Below are 25,042 nucleotides of genomic sequence, written 5' to 3'. Positions count from 1 at the left end.
AAAACAGAACAGTAAAATAGGACTGAATCAACCCATAACAAGCCTCTCTCCCACCCTCAGAAAGGATCTTACTATATGTAACTCTGGCTGGTCTAAACCTGTAGACAAGACTAGCCTCAAACTCACAGAGACCTGCCTGCCTCGGCCTCCAAAGTGCTACGATGAAAAGCACATGTTGCATGCCTGGCTCACATTCTATTTCTGCAGCACAAACTAACTAACCATTATGAAAACTAGATACTAAAAGTCTTTCTGAGCGAGTGCCTGTGTTCTCTGTGGCCATTTTCATTTTAACAAACCATAGGGTAAGTTTTTATACATGTGGACTAAGGAAAAAAATCAAGAGGCGAGTGTATATGTAAATATCATCCATGCATCTAGGTCTACTGTACTCCTTTCACCAGCTGCCTACTATCCCATTCTCAGAAGGACCACAGCATTCCTCTACACCCTACTGATAAAAGAACAGCACTATCATACCACAGCGATGGGATGGACCCGAACTGGAATAGAAGAACCTTTTACACAAATGTATTAAAAATACACATGATGGCACTGAAAAGTATTTCTTTGACATCAGTGACTCACACACAAGAAAATGAAGAGGTATGTGCATGTACTGTCTCTGCCTGCTCTCAGGAGGGAGCTGCCTATGTCAACTAAAGAAAAAACAATGGATATCCAGCCTGTGGTGAGCACTTTGGAAACCCCAGGAAAAGACGTAGGCACAGTAGAAAACAAAAACAAAAACACCAGATACTGTAATGTAGTAACAATAATAATTTATGCACTTTGGTCTAGGTAAGAGTAACTATTTTGCTAGACGGCGGTGACGTATGCCTTTAATCCCAGCACTCAGGAGGCAGAGGCAAGAGGAACTCTGTGAATTCGAGGGCAACAGAGCTAGATCCAGGAGAGGCACCAAAACTACACAGAGAAACCCTGTCTCGAAACACACACACACACACAGAGTAACTATTTCTCTATTTCTCATATTTTTGGTTGTGAGCCTAGCCTTTAACGGCTGAGCCATCTCTACAGCCCTATTTCTCTATTTCTTAATAGTTTAAATACAAGGAGAAGAAAGGTGGTAGAGAAAGAAATGTTAAAAGTGGAACAAATATTTTTTATAAATATTTTTATTTTATAATTAATTTAATTTTACATATCAGCCACGGATTCCTTTGTCCTCCTTCCTCCCTCCCCCCAGGCTTCCCCCCCATTCCCACCTCCTCTAATTCAAGGTCTCCCTTGGGGAGTCAGCCCAGCCTGGTAAATTCAGCTGAGGCAGTCCAGTCCCCTCCTCCCTACACCAAGGCTGAGCAAAGTGTCTCAGCACAGGCCCTAGGTTCCAAAAAGCCAGCTCATGCACCAAGGACAGGTCCCAGTACCACTGCCTGGGGCCTCCTAACCAGTTCAATCTCATCAACTGTCTCACTTATCCAGAGGGCCTGGTCTAGTTCCATGGGGGCTCCTCAGCTATTGGTTCACAGTTCATGTGTTTCCACTAGTTTGGCTATTTGTCCCTGTGCTTTTTCCAATCATGGTCTCAATATCCAACCTAGATGCCCTTCAGCTGAAGAATGGATAAAGAAAATGTGGTACATATACACAATGGAGTACTACTCAGCAGAGAAAAAAATGATATCATGAGGTTTGCAGGCAAATGGATGGAACTAGAAAATATCATCCTGAGTGAGGTAACCCAGATTCAGAAAGATAAACTTGGTATGTACTTACTCATAGGAGGATACTAGATGTAAAGCAAAGGATAGCCAGACTGCAACTCAGAACTCCAGGGAGGCTACCTAGTAAAGAGGACCCTAAGAAAGACACAGGGATTGCCCACCGACAGAGAAATGGATGAGATCTACATGAGCAAACGGGGGGCGAGGGGGTTAATGAAGGAAGAGTCGGGAGAAAGCGAGTTTAGAGGAGCAGGAGGTCCCAGCTGGATCAGGAATAGAGTGGGAGAACAAGGAAAGAGATACCATGATAAATGAAGACCCCGTGGGAATAGGAAGAAGCAGAGTGCTAGAGAGGTCCCCAGAAATCCACAAAGATACCTCCACTATAGACTACTGGCAATGGGTGATAGATTACCCAAGCTGACCTACTCTGGTGATTGGATGGCTGAACACCCTAACTGTTGTGATAGAACTCTCATCCAGTGACTGGTGGAAGCAGATGCAGAGACCCACAGCCAAACTCCAGGAGTCCAATTGGCAAAAGAGAGGAGGGATTATATGAGCAAGAGACAAAAAATTTAAAAAAAAAAAAAAGGTTGACAGCATAAAAGCCAAAATAGAGACTTTTTTTGTTTTTAGAGACAGGGTTTCTCTGTGTAGCCCTGGCTGTCCTGGAACTCTCTCTGTAGACCAGGCTAGCCTCGAACTCACAGAGATCCTCCTGCCTCTGCCTCCTGAGTGATGGAATTAAAGGTGTGCACCACCACTGCCCAGCCAAAATAGAGACTGTTTAAAGGCCAGGGCCTATTAAAGAACAGAACAGGGTAAAGGAAAGAGGGTGGTAGATGGATTTATATGATCAAAATATATTATATACATGTTGGAAAATGTTACAATGAAATCCATTCTTTTGGGGAACAGGCATACAGTTACACATTTGAGAGACAGCAGGAAGGAAAGAGAGCAGGAGGGGGCTGGGGAGGGAGACAGGAGTGGAGAGGGGAGAGAAGAGGGAGAGGAAGAACAAGACTGGAATGGAAAGTCTCCACTGACTCAAGCATGAGCAGGAAGCATGGCATGCAAAGCAGGCACTCCGGCAGAGGGCACAGGAGACGCAAACTCATCCACTGGCCTCCAAGATTTTCAATAAGGAAACAAGGTCGCCTGCTAAGAGTGAGAAAGAGAAGACGGTAGGAATGGAGGTGGACAGAGAATGAGGGATGAGGGATGAGGGATGTGTAAAAATTCTTAGTTGAAATTAGAGATTATTTCCAACAGAGGTTTCACAAGCAGATTAGGTTTCCTCAAGGTAAACTGACTGATCCGAACTTTGTTCACTCCATCTCTCAGTCAGGTGGCATGCACCTGGTGTCTAGCAAATACCACAATGAAACAAATACTGCATGGAGAGACTTGCGATACAGAACAGAAGGAAATGGAAGAAAATGGTTGACTATGCACTGGGGCTCAGATGAAGCCTAGAAGACATAGGAATAAGTAGAGCCAATATATAGGGGAAGGGAGGGAGGAAGGGTGGAGGGAAGGAAAAATACAGGAGGTTTTAATGAATGTGGGCTCAGCTATTCAGTACCTGTGAAGAGAAGTGAGGGCTGGCATCTGCTTATAGAAACACATGCTGAAATGGCATCTCCAGTGAGATTCCCACTGGAGTTTGACACGGGAGGAAGTGCAAGTCATAACACACACGGTGACGCAGATCGTCTAGGGCCTGGACATAGGTAAGAAGCAGGGGACTTGGCCAAATTGTGTGCTGTTATAGGGATGAATAACCAAGGTATCATTTGAGAGCAGTAGATAGCAAATAAAATGAAAAAAACATGAAATAAATTGGTGATGGAGCCAGAACAAGAATGTTTTCCTACATGCTTAGAAACAGAAAGGTTCGGACAGAATCCAATGTTGATCTTAAGTACACAAATGGAATAAGGAACCAGGAGAGCAGTGTAATGTGGTGGTTATCAGTTACAGAGTTGAGAAGCTAAACTATGAACTCCTTAAGGAAAACAGAGCCATAGGACCATGAGAACTTTGCACTGAATGGTGGTTTTGAGGCAGATTAGAAGGATCCACTCTCTGGGACACTGAAGCAGGAATTAAGCGTTGTTAAATTATCGTTAGCTACTTTGAAATTGATGTTAATGATGTTAAGCATTTACTGAAGTACCTGCCCCATGTTTGTTTTTCCTTTAAGCTATGATAATGGAGGTCTAGAAACTAATTGACAATTTAGATCCTTCCCTGGTGCCCTGGCTTCCCAGAGTCAAGCAGCCAGCTGGAGTGTCAACTATTCAGAACTCTTCACTGAGGCCTTAAAAAAGTGTATAGCACCCACATCTGCTTGCCACCAAAGCACAACTCCAGCTCCAGAAGGCAAAGCCCCAGACATGACTGTTTTAACCAGCTCACACCAAACTTCTCATCACAAAATTCAAATCTAGCAACCATTTTCACCTAGTGCTTCCCCTGCTAGCCCAGCAGAAAGTCTGTGACTGGCACAAACACAGACCTGAACTTGTGAGAATGACTGTGCCATGGCTGTACAAACACCCTTGCCTTCAGGATATATAAGCAGCCTACTTCCTGTTGGTCAGGAGGCTCCCGTCTGTGCTGCTCTCAGATACCTTAGCCTCAATTAAATGCTTCTCCCACCACTCCATTGCCGACTTTTATCTTTCTCATCAGTAGAGCGAGAGGTAAAGAAGCTAGAAGCCAGCCAAAGCACAGCAAGGCAGCAATGGGGACGGAGGCATTGGGGACCCTGGGGGCAGCAGGAGCCACCGCAATGGGAGGAGAGCTGAAGAATTCCAGAGTGGCCAAGGTAGAAACCAGAGAGAACGGAGGAGAGAGAATGAAGGATGACAAGAGAGAGAGAGGGCAAGGAAGAGCAGTGAGCAGAGACTGAAGACAGACAGACAGCTGGTGAGAGCAAAAGAGCTCCGGCCTCCACCAGTGAACAAGTTCAAAGAGTTGCCAAGCCTTAAAAGCAAAGGTCTCAAGTAACCTGGGCCTGAGAGTTTTAACGTTAGCCACCAGAGAGCTGTAACACTAGTCCCCATAGGGCGGAGGGTCCCAGCTCATGGGGCCTGTTCGACAGCTGTGAACAGCTGCTGCTGCTGCTGCTGCTGCTGCTGCCGCTGCCGCCTGGAATAGAGTCTGACACTTCCTCAAACTGTTAAAGACAGTTACCATATAATCCAGAAGTCCTAAATCTACTCAACAGAAACGAAACTTATACACACAAAAACCTGTGCACAAAGCAATATTCACAGCAATATTCATATCGGCCAAAGGATGTGAGCTCAAATATCCACCAACTGATAATGAAACATTAAGTCAGAACAGGGATAGGAGCAATGAGACCTACTACATCATTGCACACAGTGAGAAACCAGGTGGTCCTCATACTGTACAATCCCATTAGCTGAAAAGTCCACAACAGAAGACTTCAGAGGGGCAGAAGGTTGGTGACTGCCCATAGATGAGCCGAAGGCAAAAGAGAAAGGTGCACTAAGGAGCCCTGTGTTTCTTCCAGGAGTGGAAGGTGTTCTGACAGTGGTTTGTGGTAATGGTCACACACTGTAAATAAACTACAAACCACAGGACTACATGCTGTGATTGGATGTGCTGTGTGATGCACAAATTTTATTTCAAATACGCCATTACATCTAAAAACAAAAAGATGAAATTAGCCAAATGTTCTACTGTGAAGGTCATTACAGAAAAAACAACAGCTGAGGAAGCACGCAGATTAAGGACAGGGACCTCAGAACTCAATGAACTGCACACCTCAGGGGCTTTGCATCCACAAGGGGCAAAGGCCCAGTGATACGTGTGTATAAAAACAGAATCAGAAAGTGATCATTTTTACTTAATTACAAAGAAGCAGAAAAGAAGCGCAGTATGAAATTTGGGGAAACTATTATGTCCATGTTCAGTGATGAGGACAGTGGAGAAAATAAGGCAGAGAAAAAGTTGGAGACCACAACAAGAGGCAGGAGTGAGAAAGGGAGAAGTTAGGCCAAAATCCGCGCGGGTGGGAGGAGGGGACAGAGAAAACACCCTGGACAAAAACAGACCCAGAATCCCCTTGAAGAGTGCATAATAGATTGAATTTTCTTTGGGAGAAGAGGAAAGCTATTCGCAGCACCATAAATTATAGCCCCGAATACACAAAACCTTATTCAATAGAATATAATTCAAATAAAATAAGTAAACCAGTATCTTGTACCGTTTGGGCATTTAATTATAAATATACAGGGAGGTGGGGGGGCACAAAATGCAGCATGTTCTCTTACTGACTCCATGTGTTCTCAACAAGGAAGAAAGGAGTTGGTGAACAAACAATTCATAAATATTATTAATGAGTCATTATGATGAGGGACTTTCAAACAGCCCATAAAAATATTTTACCCTGCTCTCAGAAAAGACTTGAGATTCATAACTAAACACATAAAGAGGAAATAAACCAACACGTTGGCACCTAAAGCAAATGAAAAGTGCTGTTCTCACCCCTCCCAACTGTTGAGAGTAGAACTTTCTGCAGAGACAGGGACACACACACACACACACACCCCCGCCGCTGTGCGGTCCACTGTGTCAGTTACCAGCCACCGGTGGTCACTGCACACTCAGCTGAAACACTCAATGTTGAAGCTGGAAGTAAAACAGCCATATGGAACACGCAGGCTTGAGCCACGGGAAGTCAGCGCCCACTCTGCAGCTCAGCTGACAGGAGCCAATGACCACCGCAAAGACAACTTGCCGATTGACTAGAAGTTCACACACCTGTGTCACCAGAGACCAGGTGAAGGGAACTCAACTGTCAGAGGTGCCAGTCTGGCATGCATCTAGGCTATCTTTTTCCTAAACACCCTGATAGACAAGCCAATGGGTAGAATGATAAAGCCACATTTCTTAAGGAATTCCTTGGTTTCTGGTTGCATTCTGGTATTGAATGTTAATATATTTACTGTTTAATCCTAAGCGTTCTGGGGATCGAACACAGGACATTAGGCTTGACAGCAAACATCCTTATCGACTGAGCCACCTCACCTGCCCTTCTATAAAATAAAGCCTTAGCCGGGCGGTGGTGGCGCACGCCTTTAATCCCAGCACTCGGGAGGCAGAGGCAGGCGGATCTCTGTGAGTTCGAGGCCAGCCTGGTCTCCAAAGCGAGTTCCAGGAAAGGCGCAAAGCTACACAGAGAAACCCTGTCTCGAAAAACCAAAAAAATAAAATAAAATAAAATAAAGCCTTATTTTCAATTTCATTGGTAAGCTTCTTGAGCAGATATTCAGTCAAATGGCAGGAAGGAAAAACTGCCACCATGTGGTAAAGAACCCAATTATACTCTCAGGCAAACTTCTTAAACATTTTCCACTGTGACTGCCTAAAATAATTTTAGATAAACCTGAGAATAAAGATATACATTATAAAATAAGTATATAAACCAAACATTTATTGACAATAAGTAATAGAAAAAAATTTATTTTATTTGATTGATTGATTGATTGATTTGTTTATTTCTGGTTTTTTTCAAGACAGGGTTTCTCTGTGTAGTTTAAGTACCTGTCCTGGATCTGTAGACCAGAGATCCACCTGGCTCTGCCTCCTGAGTGCTAGGATTAAAGGCGTGCGCCACCACCGCCCAGCAACAATAGAAAAATTTTAAAACACTTCATCAGCGTATAATTTTACCATTTACTGAAAATGAAAGCAAATTTGCATACTAATGAGACAGAAGGGCTTGCTTGTCTAAAACAACACAATCCAAAGATATCCTGATTAGATAGATGCTGAAGAATTACAGCAGGGAAACGACAAACATCTTTGTTTTCTGCAGTTCAGCCACTTCTTTCTGGAAGTTCAGAAAGCACTGTATGTACAGTAAGGTAAAGGCACTGCAGCTCACAGTACTCATGGTCTGGAATCTGACAGAGGTGTTCATTGGCACTGTGGGACCTGACAGCATGCTTAGTCTGAAGTACACAGATGTGTTCAGAACCAAGGCTACAGTGAAGTCACATGATGCAACACGGGCAAGCACAGCCAGAGACACTGCAGGGTAGCTATAGTGATTCAAACTTCTTTCTAGTTGGTAAGCATTCAGAAATGTTTCACACTTGCCCAATTTTTCATGACCATCCCCATCCCATTCATTTGCACGCCTATGGGGTCACAACCCACAGTTTAAGAAGCTCTATACTGGGTCATTTTGTGAACTAAGGCAAACAGACAAGTCTCTGGACTTCTCAGGACTGACTGCCCAACAGTTAAGCCAAAGAACAAAACTATAAAAGGAAAATTTTTTGGTCAAATCAGTCAACAAACATTTACTGTGTGCACTTATATGTGCATTAGTAGAGAAACACACAGTTGTCAAAGGGGTGAGAAGGTTGAACTCATGGCTGACAGGATGAAAGGATGAATAATTACATTGCAGCCATGCGTTTTTTTTGTTTTGTTTTGTTTTGTTTCTTTGGAGCTGAGGATCGAACCCAGGGCCTTGCGCTTGCTAGGCAAGCGCTCTACCACTGAGCTAAATCCCCAACCCTAGCCATGTGCTTTTTACAAAAAAAAAAAAAAAAAAAAAAAAAAATCGCTTAAGTGTACAATCCCATTTCAGAACCTAATTCTGTGCTGAGACAGACACTGCAACAAGTACACAGTGAGCAAAAGCACCCAGAGATGGGATCCTGGAGGACTGTGCAGCAGCAGAGAGCTGTGCAGTGCGGGCTACACTGAAGAGGAGACCCAGAGGTCAGGAGAACACAACAGGACTTTCTAAAAACTTACATTTACATACTGGGGACCATGAGTGGGTAGCTCAGCAAGGTGGGGAATTTGGTAGGATTTAGAGAGCAATAACAGGGGATGAAGACGAGGTCATTATAAGACATAAACCTCATAGTGTGGCTCTTTGCAGTGCTAGTTTCTCTGTGAGAAAACCTACAACATGGGGTGTGTTATGTGTATGTGTTGGGGTGAAAAGTCACACATACAGGACAAAGTTTCAGAGGAGATGAAGACAGTATGCTTTAAAAAGTCCTAAAGAAACTAGAAAGAAGCAGTAAAATGAGTAAATGACATGATGTTCTATTTACCTGTCAGGTCCATACTTACCCCGATGATGCTCAATCCTTTGAGGTAGTCCTGACGAGGCTGGGCTTGAGGAACACAGCCAGCTAGGACAATTTTCTTATTCTCCTCTTGAGCTTTTCTGTAACAGTGAGGAAAATCTTTGTGAATGCTCCTGCTCACCAACACAGCCTTAGAAATTGACGTCAGTGCACCTAAGTTCTCCAATTAACAAGACCATCTAATATAAACTAGGATTTTCTGGCAACGAGCTAAAGAAAACATTTATCATTAAACTTATGTATGACTATTTCTCATACCACTAATTATGTGTTTATTAATGCCTTCCATTATCATCATGTTACCAAAAGAAAACCATACAGAATTTGCAACATTCATATGAACCACTTGCAAAAATCTTTGCCAAATAGACAGACTAAGTCTTAAAACAAGTCATGTGTTTAAAATGTTAATAAAAATGCACATAAAACTTCACATATTCTTTCTGAGACTTTGGCTAATATAAAAATAAAGTTCAGTTCAGAACAATTCCAATAGGAGAGAAGAAGGTAAAATACTTCATACCCTGGAAATTCCCAAACTTACTGTCCACTTCTTCACCCTAGACAACCCACAATTATTGATTTCTTGTGTTTGCTGTCATCCTTCACACAGCAAGCATGATTGGGTGATGTATGCATCCATACACATGCATAATGTACAAATTTGTACACATATTTATTTATATATATTCTTGAATATTTCAAAAAAGTATTTCCAAAATACATAAACTTTGATGTGAAATCTACACTCTATAGCATAATATTACAGTTTGGATCTGAAATGACCCCCAAAAGGTGCCGAGTTGAAAACCTGCTCCCCTGTGCAACAAAATCTGGAGTTGGGAATTCTATGAGAAAATCAGTTTATGAAGCCTGACTTCATCAATGGGTTAATCCATTAGTGACTTCATAAATAGATTGGCTATGTGGAAGTGACAGAAGTCTAGGAAGCAGGACAAACTGGAGCAAGTACGCCCTTGAAAGCATGTTGTTGAGAGTTGTACTTTGTCCCTGGCCCCTCCCTCTATTGCTTCCAATTTCCTCTTCCCTCCTTTCTGGCTGCCAAGATATGAGCAGTTTTGCTCTACCATGATATTCTGCGCTGCTGCCCACATACCACTGACAGAATCATCTGGCAGCCCAAGTTAAAATAAATTTTCTTCCTATAAACTGATTTCCTGTAGTATTCTTTCACAGCAATAAATGGTGACGAACACACATAAGTTCTAAGTAGACATGTTGATTCAAAAGCATATCTGCTATTTTACGAAGCATTTCATTACTGACGAGTAAATGGGCATATCTGTACGTGAGTATCACTCATTCATCCAGTGCTTTCAGCAACACTGGTTTTATGCTATTAAGAACAGTGAACAGACTCAAGTGTCTAAACCTCCTAGAATCAACTATATACTTTGCTCCTTTTAAAATTAAATGTGCATGTCTTCAACTCTTTTTCAAAAGCATCAATTTAGAAGTTGTTGCTGTTCTTATTACTGCATTCTTTGGTGCCATATTTTATGCACCAAACCAGGTCTCTTGCTACTCTAGCAACTGAAAAAGCTAAGGTACTTGCAGACCAGTCTATGGGCATGACTTTAGATTGTAATCAAGAAGTGACGGGCTGGAGAGATGGCTCAGAGGATAAGAACACTGGATGCTCTTCCAGAGGTCCTGAGTTCAATTCCCAGCAACCACATGGTGGCTCACAACCATCTACAATGAGATCTGATGCCCTCTTCTGGACTGCAGGCATACATGCAGGCAAAACACTGTATACATAATAAATAAATAAGTCTTCTTTTTTTTTAAAAAAAAAAAAAAAAAGAAGAAGTGATTTGTCTCCATACCCAGCATATATCTGTTGTCATTTTTGACAACTTTTTCAGGGCATAGGTTCAGAATAGGAAGAAAAAAACTGGGACTAGTAGAGCTAGGTCCTTGTGATAAAAAGGCACATTGAAAACTTCTGGGAAGTGCAAGAAGGGTTAATAAATAAGTAAGTATAAACTTACTATTTTTTTTTTATTTTTGAGATTGTAATTTTTTTAATCATTTATTTATTTATTTATTTATTTATTTTGGTTTTTCAAGGCAGGGTTTCTCTGTGTAGCTTTGGAGCTTGTTCTGGAACTCACTCTGTAGTCAGGCTGGCCTGACTATAACCTGTTGAGACTATACAATGTTACCTGTATGTATGTTTTCAGGGCTGACCATTTGGCAGGGGACAACCAATTGGTGTGGTCCTGTCTGGGGAGGACATGTCTCCCACTCCCAGCTTTATTCCCTTGCCTGTGGTCCTTGTGTAAGGCTGAGGCATGTTCATTAGTATCATCCTTGTTCAGTTCAGGTTTGGATGGTCATGAGGAGAGTATTTATCGGTATAGCTTCTGGTGTTACTAGGAGACATAACTTCACAGCAAACTCCCTGGTCCTCTGGCTCTTACAATCTGTCCACCACCTCTTCTACAATGTTCCTTGAGCCTTAGACGTGGGAGTGTTTTGTAGATGCATCCATTGGGACCGGGCTCCACACTCACTCTGCATTTTGATCGGTTGTGGTACCTATATATATTGCTATTTCAGGAGCCCTTGTAAATGTTTTGTTTCGGGAACTTGAGTCTTTTGATAAAATTTTCCCACTTGGAATTCTAAAACCCTTTGCTCAAAGAATTTTGTTAAAGATCCAAGCTTGGCTGACTCACAGTACATTCAAGGGACTAGTCACCCCTCACTGCCACCTGATTACTTTATGGATAAGCACTTCACTACAAACAAATACATTTTTATAGTGACTGTAAAACTCCCTATCAAATAAAAACATCTTTCCATTTTCATTATCAAACTCTACATGACAGTTAAGATTGTGCTTTTTAAGAACCTTCACTATACCATGTAGAATCACAGCCAAGTATCTAAAAGATCGCCAATAATCATGCCCAAAGAAAATGTCTGGGGCTAAAGAAATGACTCAGCAGTTAGGAGCACTTGTTGCCCTTCCAGAGGATCTGAGCTCAATTCCCAGCACCCATATGGAGGCTCACAACCATTTGTAATTTTAGTTCCAGGAGATCCAAAACCTTCTTCTGACCTCCTTGGGTACCAGGTGTGCAGATGATGCATATATATACATGCAGGCAAAATACTCATACACATAAAACAGTTAAATAAACATAAAAATGTTTAAAGAAAATGCCTATTTCATTTTTATGAAATCCTTTATCATCATAAAAACAAAATGATTTTAGGGGAACATAGAAATGAGGAAGACCCATGCCTACAATTCAAGAGACAATGTTAATTAAGGATGATATATAAAAAACCATAAGCAACTTGGCACCAGGGACACAACTCTCGGTGGCAGAAAAAAGAGCAGGTGACATAAAGCGAAGTTCAACGTGCAGACAGAAAAAGCCTTCATGGAGAAACCTTTGTTAGCAACTGTGAGAAGAGAGAGGCAGAAGCAAAGGCAAAGAAAGATGCGGAGAGCTGCCATAGCAGGGACAGTGAGCAGAAAGCAGGGCAGGAAGACAGTGTTAGCCACAGCTCAAGCCAGAACAGGTGGTTCGGAAAGGAGGAAGAAGAACACCAGATTAGGAGGGAAGGTTCAGAAAAGGCCTTATCCAGTAACTTACTAAGAACTGTTCCAAGCTGCTACTGAATTTGGCTTCAAACCAGCAGGACAGACTATAAGTACAATCTGAACCAAACGTCAGCCCAGCCATGGGATATTGATGTCACACTTCACATGTGACCAAAATAACGGACGAGACAAAATCTTTAATGTGGATTCTCAGAATGTTCCCGTTCTAAACATTCCCTTCTTACAGTCTGTTCTTTTTCTTTAATAAGCTTTATTCACGTTAATACAAGGTGAAATTTTTTTTGATATGTACCTAACAGATATTTTTTAAAGCTTTTATCCTTCAAAATATGAATGCTGCTAAGAATAATAACATAAGAAAGTTTAAAATAGTATGAATTACCATGTCTTCCTTTCAGGTGACACTGGAATGTTAATTAAAAATTTAATGAATATAAAGTTAATTTAATATACTGGTTCATATATTCTTGAAACATATTTCTAAATAAAACTAGTGCCATGCACCTGCATAGACCATTAACTTGAGTGACACAGAAAATAAAAATAAAGCAGCTACCTCCTCTTCTGCATATCAAACATAAGAAATAGTTTGTATAGAATCTTAAAATTCACAGCAGCACAAAGATAGCTAATGATGACAAAGTATCACTCCTTTATTTCAAAGATAAGAAAACTGAGCTTCAAAAAGATTCAATGGTCGCCTGACTCCTAAGTCCTACATTTCAGAACACAGTAACAAACACTAAGACAGTGTTTCTTCTCTAGAGCACTCGGACATGTACAAAGCTCTAAGGCCAAATACTCTCCAAGTAGAATGTCAGTTCAGTATCTGACTGTTCTACTCACCCAAGGCTAGAGAGCAGGATAATGGTCTGATGATAGGAGAGCACTAACTCACAGGTGTCTGCAGAAAAACAGTTCTTTCTCTATGAGTGACAGCCCAGGGAAGACCGTGAATTCTCCATGGTTATTTTTCTTATTCCTCAATCATGTTCTGAAAGTTGGTATTAATACAAAAATATTCATAGAAATGTGCACTTTACCCAAAAATTTCTCTCCATTAAGAAAAGGTCACTCAATATGTCTAGGTTTTACACCTTTAAATGTGAGACTCTTCCCCAGGACAGCATACAAAGAGGGTCACAATAGTATGTTTCTGTATAGAGTAAGCACCTCTCCATCCTACGGGAGGACTCTGCCTTCAGAAGTTCTCATGATAGGACTCCTAGTCTATGAGTTGATGTACAGGCATACAGTCATTTGAAATAAAGAAACACATTAAGCAAATAAGAGAAAACCACTAAGGAGTTATGATTCTGGTGCAGTTCGTTAACCATGATACCTTCATTATCCAAAAGCCAGTTGAAAAGAGAACACTTGGCATAAATGCTGCTGTGAACCTACAAGACTGTTGTCACAATTTGGACAGCTAAGCCATGACCTCCCAATAGCTTGAAGTAAAATTAAAAGCTACTCCAAAATTTACCAAACCAAAATAATGATCCAAACAGATATATTCAGGGATGTATAGGGATATTCAATTTCTAAGTAACTGGAGTATAACTGCATCATTCCAATATGGAATGCTATTGTAATTGAGAAAATTGAAACATAATCGTATACCTTATGCTTTATGAGAAGAAAAAGTGTGACAGGGTGGTGAGCAGTCTGCATTGCATCCAGCAGACAGGAGCCCAAAGCCTGTGATAAGAGCAAACAGAGAAGGCCCTCTGTGCAGACGATCAAAATACTCAAACCTGTTACTGCAAACAGTAATTTCCTTCAAGTTTATCTGTATATAATAAACTCTGATACTATGATGATGTGGCCAAATGACTCCCAGGACAAAAGTGACACACGAGCTGGTGGCAATCTAGTATGCAGTGAGCATGTACAAGGCCTTCATCTGAATTCTCCACATTAAAAAATAAAAAGCCTGATTCCATGTACCTTCATTGTACTCACTGCAGCTCTTAAAATAATGACTGCATGAGGGTGGGCAGAGGGCTCAGTATGTAAAAGCATTTGCCTCACAAGCCTGACAACCTGGGTTCAGATCCCTGAAATCCACATCATAAACCTGATACAGTCAGTGGACTGCATCTGTAACTCCATCACTCCTGTGGTGAGAGAAGAAGCTGAGAAAAATGACTTGACCAAAAAGCTTGAAAGCCGTCAACTAGGAGCACACAGCACAGTGACAAGAACCAGATCAACACAGAGAGGAAGACAAGAACGGACTCCAAAGTTGTCCACTGACTTCCACATGTGCGCATGCACAAACAGACAAGCAGGCATGTATATGAACATGCATACAAACACACATGAATAATAAATAAATGTAAAAAAATACAATCCAATGAGATGAAATACATATTACATTCAATTACACACTCATGCAGTATAATTAATCTATAATTGAATTTTATGATAAATCCTTAAATCAATAGATAAAAATCAAATCCATCAGAGTTACTAAAATATTGCAGAGAATTTTCTTAGTATTTACGCCATTTGCAACTCTCTCCTTTTGGTTCCATTTCTCCTTCTCTAAAAACGACAAAACTTACACTTACAGCATAACGTCAGGACAGTAATATAGCAGTTGGGTAGAATTAGCTTGACCTTAGAATAGGGCATTCATCAGAACATTATGTAATTAAGTGCAACTTTTTAACTGAGGGACAGATCCTTTTAAAATAGCAGTGGCCAATATACCTGGAGAAGACCAAACCTGGGAGCTACTATTCACTTCCAAACCCAGCAAGCACAGTGGTTTCAGAGACAGAAATACCACACACTGCTCTGTGTAAAAATGCCCTCTTGACAACATAAATGGGCAAAACAGCATCCACTTTGGGGGGTTAAATTGTCAGTTTTTCTATTTCAATGCCAGCTCATGGACGAAATCACCCTAACATCAATTCAAATTATCAGCTAAAACAACCATGAGAGCAGCACTCACCATTTACCAACAGGACTTAAACAAACCAAATTATGCTGTAATGTATAACTGAAACCAGGTTTCCTCATTATTACCACCGTCCATTATGCAGAGGAAAGTAAAGCTCAGCAGAATCATATGGAAAGGGAGTTGGGGCTGTGCCAATTAGCTTTGGAAAAGCACATACTCAGAATGTGCCTCGATTGGGTTCACTGTTGTTATCTCCCTAGGGAAAAGTGCAATAAAATGTCTATATGTATCCATGAAAAATGATACACAGCACTGCAGCACATGGAAAACCCTGAGCTAATCAGCCAAGACCTGCTGAGTAATCACTAAGTAGAAAGTGTGAACCACATGGGGTGGGCCCACACTCACAAGTATATGGACAGCACAAAGTAGAATCTATGGATTACTAAATTTAAAAAACATACTAAGCTGGATGGAGAGGTTGGGGTGAATCTGGAAGGAGCTGAGAGTGAATATGATCAAACTACATTGCATAAAATTCTCAAAAAATTAATAAAACGGTTTTTTAAAAGGATTATATATACTGGGTTGGGAAAATAGCTCAGTGGTAGAATGTTTGCCTAGCATGCATAAGACCTAACACCACACAGCATATGCTATTGGTTAGAACTAAGTTGACCTGAGATAAGGTGGCATTGATGTCTCAAAGCTATAAACATCTAAGGATAAAGATAAAAAGATTTTTGCCTATATGAAATACTTGTTTGTTTGGCTTTCTGGATGAATGAAGGCCTTACTACCATTTGTGAACAAACTTAGTCTTCACTATGTAATGTAGGGCAGCCTTGAACTCAGAGCAACTCTCCTGCCACAGCCTCCCATGTGTGGTGATCACAGGCACGGACCGTTCCTGGGGTGATTTTCTAATGTTAGGGTGAGTTGACATTTATAGTGAAAATAATAGCTCCATTTCATCCTATGGATTGTACTGTGAACAACAATAATCCTTTACTATATTCTACTAATGTTCAAGTGTACACATAAACACATACAGCCAACATTGCTTCGAGCTAATGTTAACTAATTTTAGCACTAAAAGTAATAAGCAAAGAGCTACATATTATTTGTATTTTCACTCATAAATAAAATTATATCTGCATTGTCATACAAGTGATATTTTAGAATTCTTAATTTGAAGCTAAAAACAAAAAAGAACAAGGTCTGGATGAGATGACAGAATTCCACTCAGAATGGTCATATGAAAATTGTTATGGTGGAGTAAGTCAAATCTGGAATGAACTATGTTTTTATCACAGCCTCATTAAAAAAAAATTAAATGGGCATGAATTTAGTCTCTCTCTAAATAATTTTAAAAGGTAAACATAAACAGTACAGTCTGAGTCCTCAGAGATTGAGATGACCAAAGGAATAGAATTAATTACCATAACTCAATGTATCCCAGCAACTCACAGACAAGAGAAAAGCACATGACAGCAGACCTGTGGCTATGATGTAAACAACAGTGGACAGACCCTGAACAACCCAGATCACGGGCAGGCCTGTTTGGGTGAGACTTTTCAAAGCATATCACTTTAAAAAAAAAAAAAAAAAAAGCCATAGACCCAGGTGAAAGGAACTGAGAAAGCAGACCTCTGTGACTGAACATGAACACATGCTGACATGGGTTTCCCTAATCTCACAGTGACCAGCCCCCTGTGAATTACTCCCAAGTTGAGACCACAAAATACCAGCGTAAGTTCTTACATACAGGCCTGTAAGCTGTACTTCCTCAAAGGCAGGTAGAAGAGACTCACCCATTAATAGAACCCACAAGAGGGCTGAAAACCACACCTAAACATCAGTAACTCTTCCACCCTTCAAGGAGGCCCATCCTCAGAGACAACTGGGCCCATAGGAAGCTGACAGTCAAAAAATGAAATTTATTTTTGGTAGATAAGTTATAAGGAAGAAATGGGGGATCCTAGAGATTTAAGAGAAATACAGGATGCAGGTCAGTTTTGTTTTTAAATCATCAGGATTTTTACTTTATTATCTAATGACAAACAGGGGAGAAAATCATAAGGAACCCCCAAAACTGATCCCTAATCTATCAAAACTGTGGTCACTAGTAGATGGAACAAGCTGTGACTTCTACCACGTTGCTCTGATTTGATGAGAATGGCTCCCAAAGGCTCATATATTTGAACACTTGGTTCCTTAGTTGGAGGAACTTTTTGGGAAGGATTAAGAAGTGTGGCTTTGTTGGAGAAGGTGTGTCACTAGGGAAGAACACTGCAGTTTCAAAACCCATGCCACTCCTAGTCAGCTCTCGCTCTCTCTCTCTCTCTCTCTCTCTCTCTCTCTCTCTCTCTCTCTCTCTCTCTCTCTCTCAATCTCTCTCTCCCCTCCCTCCCTCCCTCCCTTCCTCCCTCCCTCCCTCCTACTTGAGTATATACATAGCTCTCAGCTACTGCTCCAACACCATGTCTCCTGGGCTGCTGCCATGCTCTCCACCATGATGGCCATGGACTCACCCTTGGAAACTGTAAACCCCAGTAAATTCTTCCTTCTATAATTTGCCTTTGTCATGATGTCTTCTCACAGCAATAAAAAAGTAACTAAGACAAATGGGCAGAGCACAAAAGCAGTTTCAAAGTAACTAGTGAGATTATAGTTCTTGAGTGGTAGTTACAGGGCTGTCAGACTTAATTTGCTGACCTAAACATTTCTGTGTGACTTTAAGATAGTTTATTCAACAATATAAACATTAAAAATAAACCAATAGTTTAATTAAAAATAAATAACCAGAAATTTCCCGGCAAAAAGGGGAAGAGAAATTAAACTGTGGTTGCTGACCCTATGTCTTTGAATCTTCCTGTCTCTCAGAGCCCACATAAAAGTGGGTTTTAACCAGTGGCATATAAACAGGATGTCACAGTTAACTGGAAGAACCTGATGAATGCTTTAGGGGAGAAAAATATTGTATTTGGTCTTCTGACCATCTCAGAAGAAAATAAAGTGGCATTTTTCAAACTAACTAATTAAGAAGTATGATTAAAGGGATTTCAGACATCACTCAATAACTGGTTTGCTTTCCACATTTTGGTGGCAGTGAATTCAAAGCTATACTACTGAGAAGACAAGAAACTGAAGAGCAGTGAGGGTGTCCAGAACACACCTGTGCCTGGTCTACTGTCAGTGTGTCTGGGCAACATCACGATTCCTTTTCTAAAAACAAAACTTAAAGCTCTAAGGGGCAGGGTTCACTATAGCTTGAACATAGCCTGTATCCCCACAGGCCCATGTGTTCAAGGCATGGTTCTCAGGGGGAGGGGGCACTACTAGGACAAGCTGTAAGCTTGGAGAGTGGAAGCAGGTCTTCAACTCAATGGGGACATGCCTTTGGTGGACATGGTGGGACCCTGACCTCTCCTCTCTCTAAGTGGTTCTGTCCTGCCTAGTGACCTTTCTATGACAACCTGCCTTACCACAGCTGAGAGCCCAGCCACCATCCTACACTGTGGGCCAAACTATAGCTTTCTTCTCTGTGAGTTCACTGTCTCCAGTCTTTGCTAACTGATTCGACGCAGTTCCGGAAGGATACTCTAAAGTAATAGTCTCAAGAGCTCAGTTCAGATTCTGCCTCTGTGGCAAACGGAGAGGAGGGCAGACCTCCTCTAAAGCTTAGCTTTCCCACATGTTCACTGAAAACTGCTAAACCCTGAGGCTTATACTGGCATGAAAACTCAACAGTTGTAATGGGAAACACTTGCCTTAAGAGGCAGTAGTAATTACAATGAAAGTCCAGAAAGATTAAAAAGAAACATTATAGGAATGAGTGAAATTATTAGATTTTCTATTCCAAATGCTACAGTATTAAATTAGTAGTAAGATTCTGTGAAAACTTCCACAAAACACTACAAATGGGAATTTGGAGGGAATTTGTAGCTGACACAGAGTGATGGGCATTCACTTTCAACTCTGAACAAAAACACCTAAAGTCTAGGCACCTTGCCAAATCAGCTTCCCAAAAGCGAGATTATTCGCTGCCTGGGGCAATGTTAAACAGAGCTTAAACCCCAGAAGCTTCAGGTGTAAGAGACAGAGAACTAAATGCATGCCTCGGCTCCGTTCGTCCATGGTGCAGGCAAGAGAGAGAAACAAGATGTCACACGAATACACCAGATTTCTGGATTTCCAGTTCCCCCATTAAAAACAAAGGGTAGAGGACGTCTAATGTCTGCCATGTGAGGCTCAGTGAAACCCAGTTCTCCTTGCTTCAACAAAGCTCAATTTAGGCAAATATTGCTGGATGTAACAAATTTCTGAGGCACTACCTCTAAAAGTTAAACATTTTATATCTAACGCAGCCCTCCCACCTTGGGGTCTCAGCAAATGACTTTCCAGCTTATTTACTAAAAAAACAAACTGCTGTTTCTGCACACCAGAATATCTAACGTGCTGTTCTACATCAAAATACTGGTTCTTCTATAGCTCAGCATGGAGAATACTTGCCTGGCAACCAGCACACACAGGCCACATCAGATGTGCCCCCCACAAATAGATCTGCTGTCCTTATTCCCCCCAAACTGAAATGCTTCTCGTACACAGTACATTCCAACCCTTTCTGGCACACACTGTTATTGTAATTATCCACTTTTCCTCTACCTAGCAATTTTTTTCCTCTATAATAGCTCACACCCAAAAGTGTATAGATGCACATAAAATTATATCTTAAAAACAAAAACAAAATCACAGTACTCAAGAGACTGAGGCAGAAGATCATGAGCTTAGGGTCGGCAAGGGGTACATACACAGAGACACAGATACAGACACTCTGTCTCTCTCTGTCTCTGTCTCCCCCCCCCTCAACACCCCAGGTATGGAGTAAACATCTCAAGTCAGCATGCTCCAGACAGATCCTGATTGTTCCCATGCCCACACCACTCCACATTTCAGGCAAATGGGATTATTGCACACCCAACACTCAACTCCCCTGCCACCAAAAGTAAGATAGATAGATAGATAGATAGATAGATAGATAGATAGATAGATGATAGACAGACAGACAGACGGACAGACAGATAGATAGATAGACAGACAGATAGATAGATAAGTAAAAATCAAACAGGACCTGCTCTGCTCTCTCTCTCTCTCTCTCATATCCCATATTCAATCCACCTGCAAAGGCCACTGTCTCGAGCTTTAAAAGAGAATTGAAAGCCAGGCTCCTCTCATTGCCATTACTACTACAATGTCTAAACTCGGAGTTTCTTCCTTGCACTATCTGGCCACCAGAATGATAATCTCCAAGTCTCACTCCCTAGATCATCTCAGAGGATCGGTTTCTCACTGCACTACTAGTCTCTGCTCAATGGTCTCTCCTTCAGAAGGTTCAGCCAGACTGGAATGAATGAAATACGCCACCTGGGGCCCCAACACCCCTGTATTTTAATCCTAATTTGGCTCGTTGGTTGGTTGGCTGCTGGTTTTGAAACACATTCTCACTACAAAATGCAGGCTCTACCTCAACAATTCATCCTTTTGCCACAGCCTCCCAAGTGCCAGGATGCCTTGTTTTTCCTATCACTGAGCATCTCAAAACATGAAATAGTTACTTGTTTTTTAAGTGTTTATTTGCTTATACCCAACACACACACACACACACACACACACACACACACACACACACACACACACACCCCTAAGGCTGAAAAACTTTTCTAATGAATACAGGACACACACAGCCAGAGAAGCTCCTGACAAAGGCAGCTTTAGGAAGGATGGCTTGTTTGGCTCCCAGTTTGAGGGACAGATTAGTCCCTCGTGGAGAGAAAGGCACAGAGGTCGGAGCTCCAAGTGGACAGTCTCGCTGCATCCACAGTCAGGAAGCAGCAGCAATGAATGCTGGTGCTCAGCAAATTTCCTCCTACTCAGTTCACTACCCTAGCCCATGGACTCATGCTGCCCACATTCAAAATGGTATTTCTCTCGTCAGTTACACCAGTCTAGAAACACTCTGACACACAGAGCCAGGATTGTATTCCATGATGATTCTGAGTGCAAGGAAACTGAACGTGAAGACTACAGACCACACCTAAACTCTTGCTTTCTTGGTCATTCCATCTTGTTGGGTTTTGTTTTTTTTTTTTTTTTTTTTTTTTTTAAGGGCATTGTCTGACATAATCCAGGCTGGATTTGAACTCTATACAGATAAGACTCTTGATCGTCCTGCCTCCATCTCATAGGTTCTGAGATTACAGGTCTAGACCACCATGCCCAGTTTTAGGTGCTGCTAGGAATTGATGGCGTTGCCTATGCAAGGCAAGTTCTCTACACATCCTCAGCTTCGCTCCTGTTTGTTTGGTGTTTTTTTTTTTTTTTGGGGGGGGGATAGTTTTAGAATACTAAAATGATGTTTAAATAACTACAGCAATATGATACACTCCATTGTACCTCCTCCTTTTTTTTTTCCAATATGAAGTTTCTTTTTAGCTTCGGTTTGTTACAAAAACAGCAAAGCAACCTGAGGAAAATGTTCAGAAAATAAAATCTAGAAAAATCAAAACATTCTTTCAAAAATAAAGAAAACCTTAAATAATAATCTATAACATAATTTCCTTTACCATTACACATGATTTTCAAAGAAAATAATTTTATTAAAAAACCAAATATGATGAAAATAGTATTGCTGATGCTCACTTAGTCAAATAACCTGGGAAGAGAGAAGGTAAAGTTTACTTTTTGCTCACATTTGAGCTTTATATAAACCAAACACAGGGGAGCCCCAAATCCCCCATACACTCTCATCTCATAGTAATTTCTGTCTGTGGGTGGTAGTTCATGTCTGTATTGCCAGCTCTTAGGAAGCTGAGAGGCTGGAGGATTGCTGTGAGTTTGAGGCTAGCCTGGGCTACAAAATAAGATCCAAACTAAGCTAGAATACAGAGTGAGATGCTATCTCTCAAAAAAATGATAATAATAATTTTTGATGACGTATTTTATACGTTATAAAAAATATATGCAAGTGGCTCAGTAGATATAAGAACCTGCCACAATGCCTGAAACTCTCCACACAAAAGAAGGAGAGACTTTTCTAAATGTCTTCTATGACCACACCTCCTGGAAGTTGTCATCTGACCTACACACAAACACACACAATAAATATCATTTTAAAATTTTGTTAAAAAATATAGCTACTGAATGTTTATATTTCCACTGTAATTATTATATTTTTTCACCTAAGATTCTGTTTAGTTTTTAACAAAAAAAAAGAAAAGAAAACTTACTGACATGAGTGAAAATCAATTATTGAAACTTGATTGTGGTACCCTGCATGAATCATCTTCCATCAAGTATTTACTTGTATAACGGCTTGTCATCATTTTTCTTTTCCCTGAAAACTGTTGGCTAGCCTTGTGAGCACTCTCTAAAATATACTTGTCAAAGAATTATCCAGGAAATCCAAAGGAATAACAAACCCACACTGTGTCTGGTCTGGGCAGTAAAGTTATAGGTGAGAAGCACCTACACCAAGTACTCCTTGGAATATACAGTATCATCTACAGAGTCTTGAGGAAACAGTAAGAAAAACTATTGTAAAAAGGGCAGTAGAGACAAAATGTGAATTCACTTCTGGATCATAAAAAGGGAAACATAAAACACTCTGTGTTTTCTCCATCTCTGCTTCTTTCTTACCTAAATTCACCAATTAATTCAGCCAAGAACTCAAAAGGAGACACTTACAGGACGCCATGTTTCTTTACCATGTAGCTCAGGCTAGTCTAGAACTCATGATCTTCCTATCTCAGTTGCCCACCTGCTGGGTTAGACATGTGCACTGCTATACCAAGCTTCCTTGCCTATGTGCTTCCTGGAATAACTAAAGACAGACTTTATTTTTACTATAATATGTACTTTTCTCACAATAAGGATCAAGTTAAGAATCAATGCTTTACTGGGAAAAAGTAAGAGCCACATGTTCACTACATTGACACTTAAATTCTTACAGAGATCAAAGATACTGTTTCACACATAAAACACAATACTTAACATTACATATTTGCATTTAAACAAAAAGGACCACACTGACTAGTTGTTACAGTGGAGTATAGTGGTGCATGCCTTTAATCCCAGCACTTAGGAGGTGATCTCTGAGTTCAAGGCCAGCCTGGACTACAAAGAGTGTTCAAGACAACCAGGGCTACACAAAGAAACCCTGTCTGGAAAGAGAAAAGAAATTAGTTGTTACAGCTATAGCTAGAATAGGACTTAAGTGTGAGAACTGAAGCCACTATCTATCTTAAAACTTTTCTCAAAACCAGGCTCCAGCACAGCCGGGCCTCATGCTCCTCTAACAGTGAGGGCGCACTGCTACATCGTCTATTCTTGCCTGATCTCCACCTGCTCAGGCAATAGGTGAGATGGACTTCCTCCTCTGACCGTACCTCTGCACTCTGTGTTTTCTCCATCTCTGCTTCTGTAGTTCCCCCTCTGCAGACAGGATGCACACTTATCAAAACTCTCTCGGCTTTGATGTCTCTTCTACTAAATCGTAAGTACTATGGTGCGCCCACATCATATGCTGATATTGCCAATCAACTCCGATCACCCTGTGCTAACAGGTTTTTTGTCAACTTGACACAAGCTAGAGTGATCTGGGAAGAGGGACCTCAACTGAAATAAATGCCGTCAACATACTGCCTGTAGACAAGTCTGTGGGACATTTTCTTGATTGATGATTTGATGTGGGAGGGCCCAGTCCCCTGTGTGTGGTGCCACCTGTGGACAAATGGTCCAGGTTGTATGAGAAAGCAGGATGAACAAGTCAGTTAACGGTCCTCCATGGCTTCTGCTTCAGTTCCAGCCTCCAGGTTCCTGCCTTGAGATCCTGTCACGGCTTCCCTCAGTGGACTATAACTTAGAAAGTCAAATTTTATTAAGCCAAGTAAATTTTTTCAGCACAAGTTGTTTAAGTCATGGTCTTCATCACAGCAATAGAAAGAAAATGAAGACGTACCTCAAACCACTCCATTTCTTCAGAGCAATCTAAATTTGATGTTTATTCTATAAGGCACTATGCTTAGAACACACACACACACACACACACACACACACACACACACACACACACACACCCCTCAAAATCCAAAGGTGGGTAAATAGTAGTCTAGGTCAATCATGACATCCTTGTTCTCCTGGTTCATAGCTATCATTTAGATCTGAGTCTGAGACCCAACTGGTTATGAAGTATAGTGCAACCCTGGAGAAAAATTTCCTTCCTACTGAACAAACAAGCATGGAGTAGCATCTTGACTGGCTGTCATTACCACTGCATCCAACATACAAAAATGTCCCTAAGATATCAATATTGCTGCCATGGAAGCCATGAACTGAGGATAGGATCTCAAAGTAAAAGATCCCTGTGTTGTAAAAGACTTAATGTCCCTAAGATATCAATATTGCTGCCATGGAAGCCATGAACTGAGGATAGGATCTCAAAGTAAAAGATCCCTGTGTTGCAAAAGACTTCAACCTGTGGAATTAATTGACATAGAACTTTCCATCTCTAGACTACTTGTTCTATGAGATCATAAAATTTTTATGGGACAGGTAAGATGGCTCAGCAGGTAAAGGCCCTTGCTGCCAAGCCTAAAAATTTAAAGTACTGCGGGGG

The 25,042-nt window shown here is 41.1% G+C and overlaps 1 protein-coding gene across 1 annotated transcript in view; it reads right to left on the bottom strand.

Moving 5' to 3' along the window:
- Cdkal1 (CDK5 regulatory subunit associated protein 1 like 1) overlaps nucleotides 1–25,042 on the bottom strand; it is a 586,163-nt gene that overhangs the window by 410,111 nt on the left and 151,010 nt on the right. Inside the window, 1 exon segment of the mRNA XM_059263232.1 lies at nucleotides 8,832–8,928. Coding sequence (XP_059119215.1) covers nucleotides 8,832–8,928 — 97 coding nt within the window.

This window comes from Peromyscus eremicus, chromosome 5 (genome assembly GCF_949786415.1).
Source record: "Peromyscus eremicus chromosome 5, PerEre_H2_v1, whole genome shotgun sequence".
NCBI lineage: Eukaryota > Metazoa > Chordata > Mammalia > Rodentia > Cricetidae > Peromyscus > Peromyscus eremicus.
This window is presented reverse-complemented; position numbering and strand designations above follow the sequence as displayed.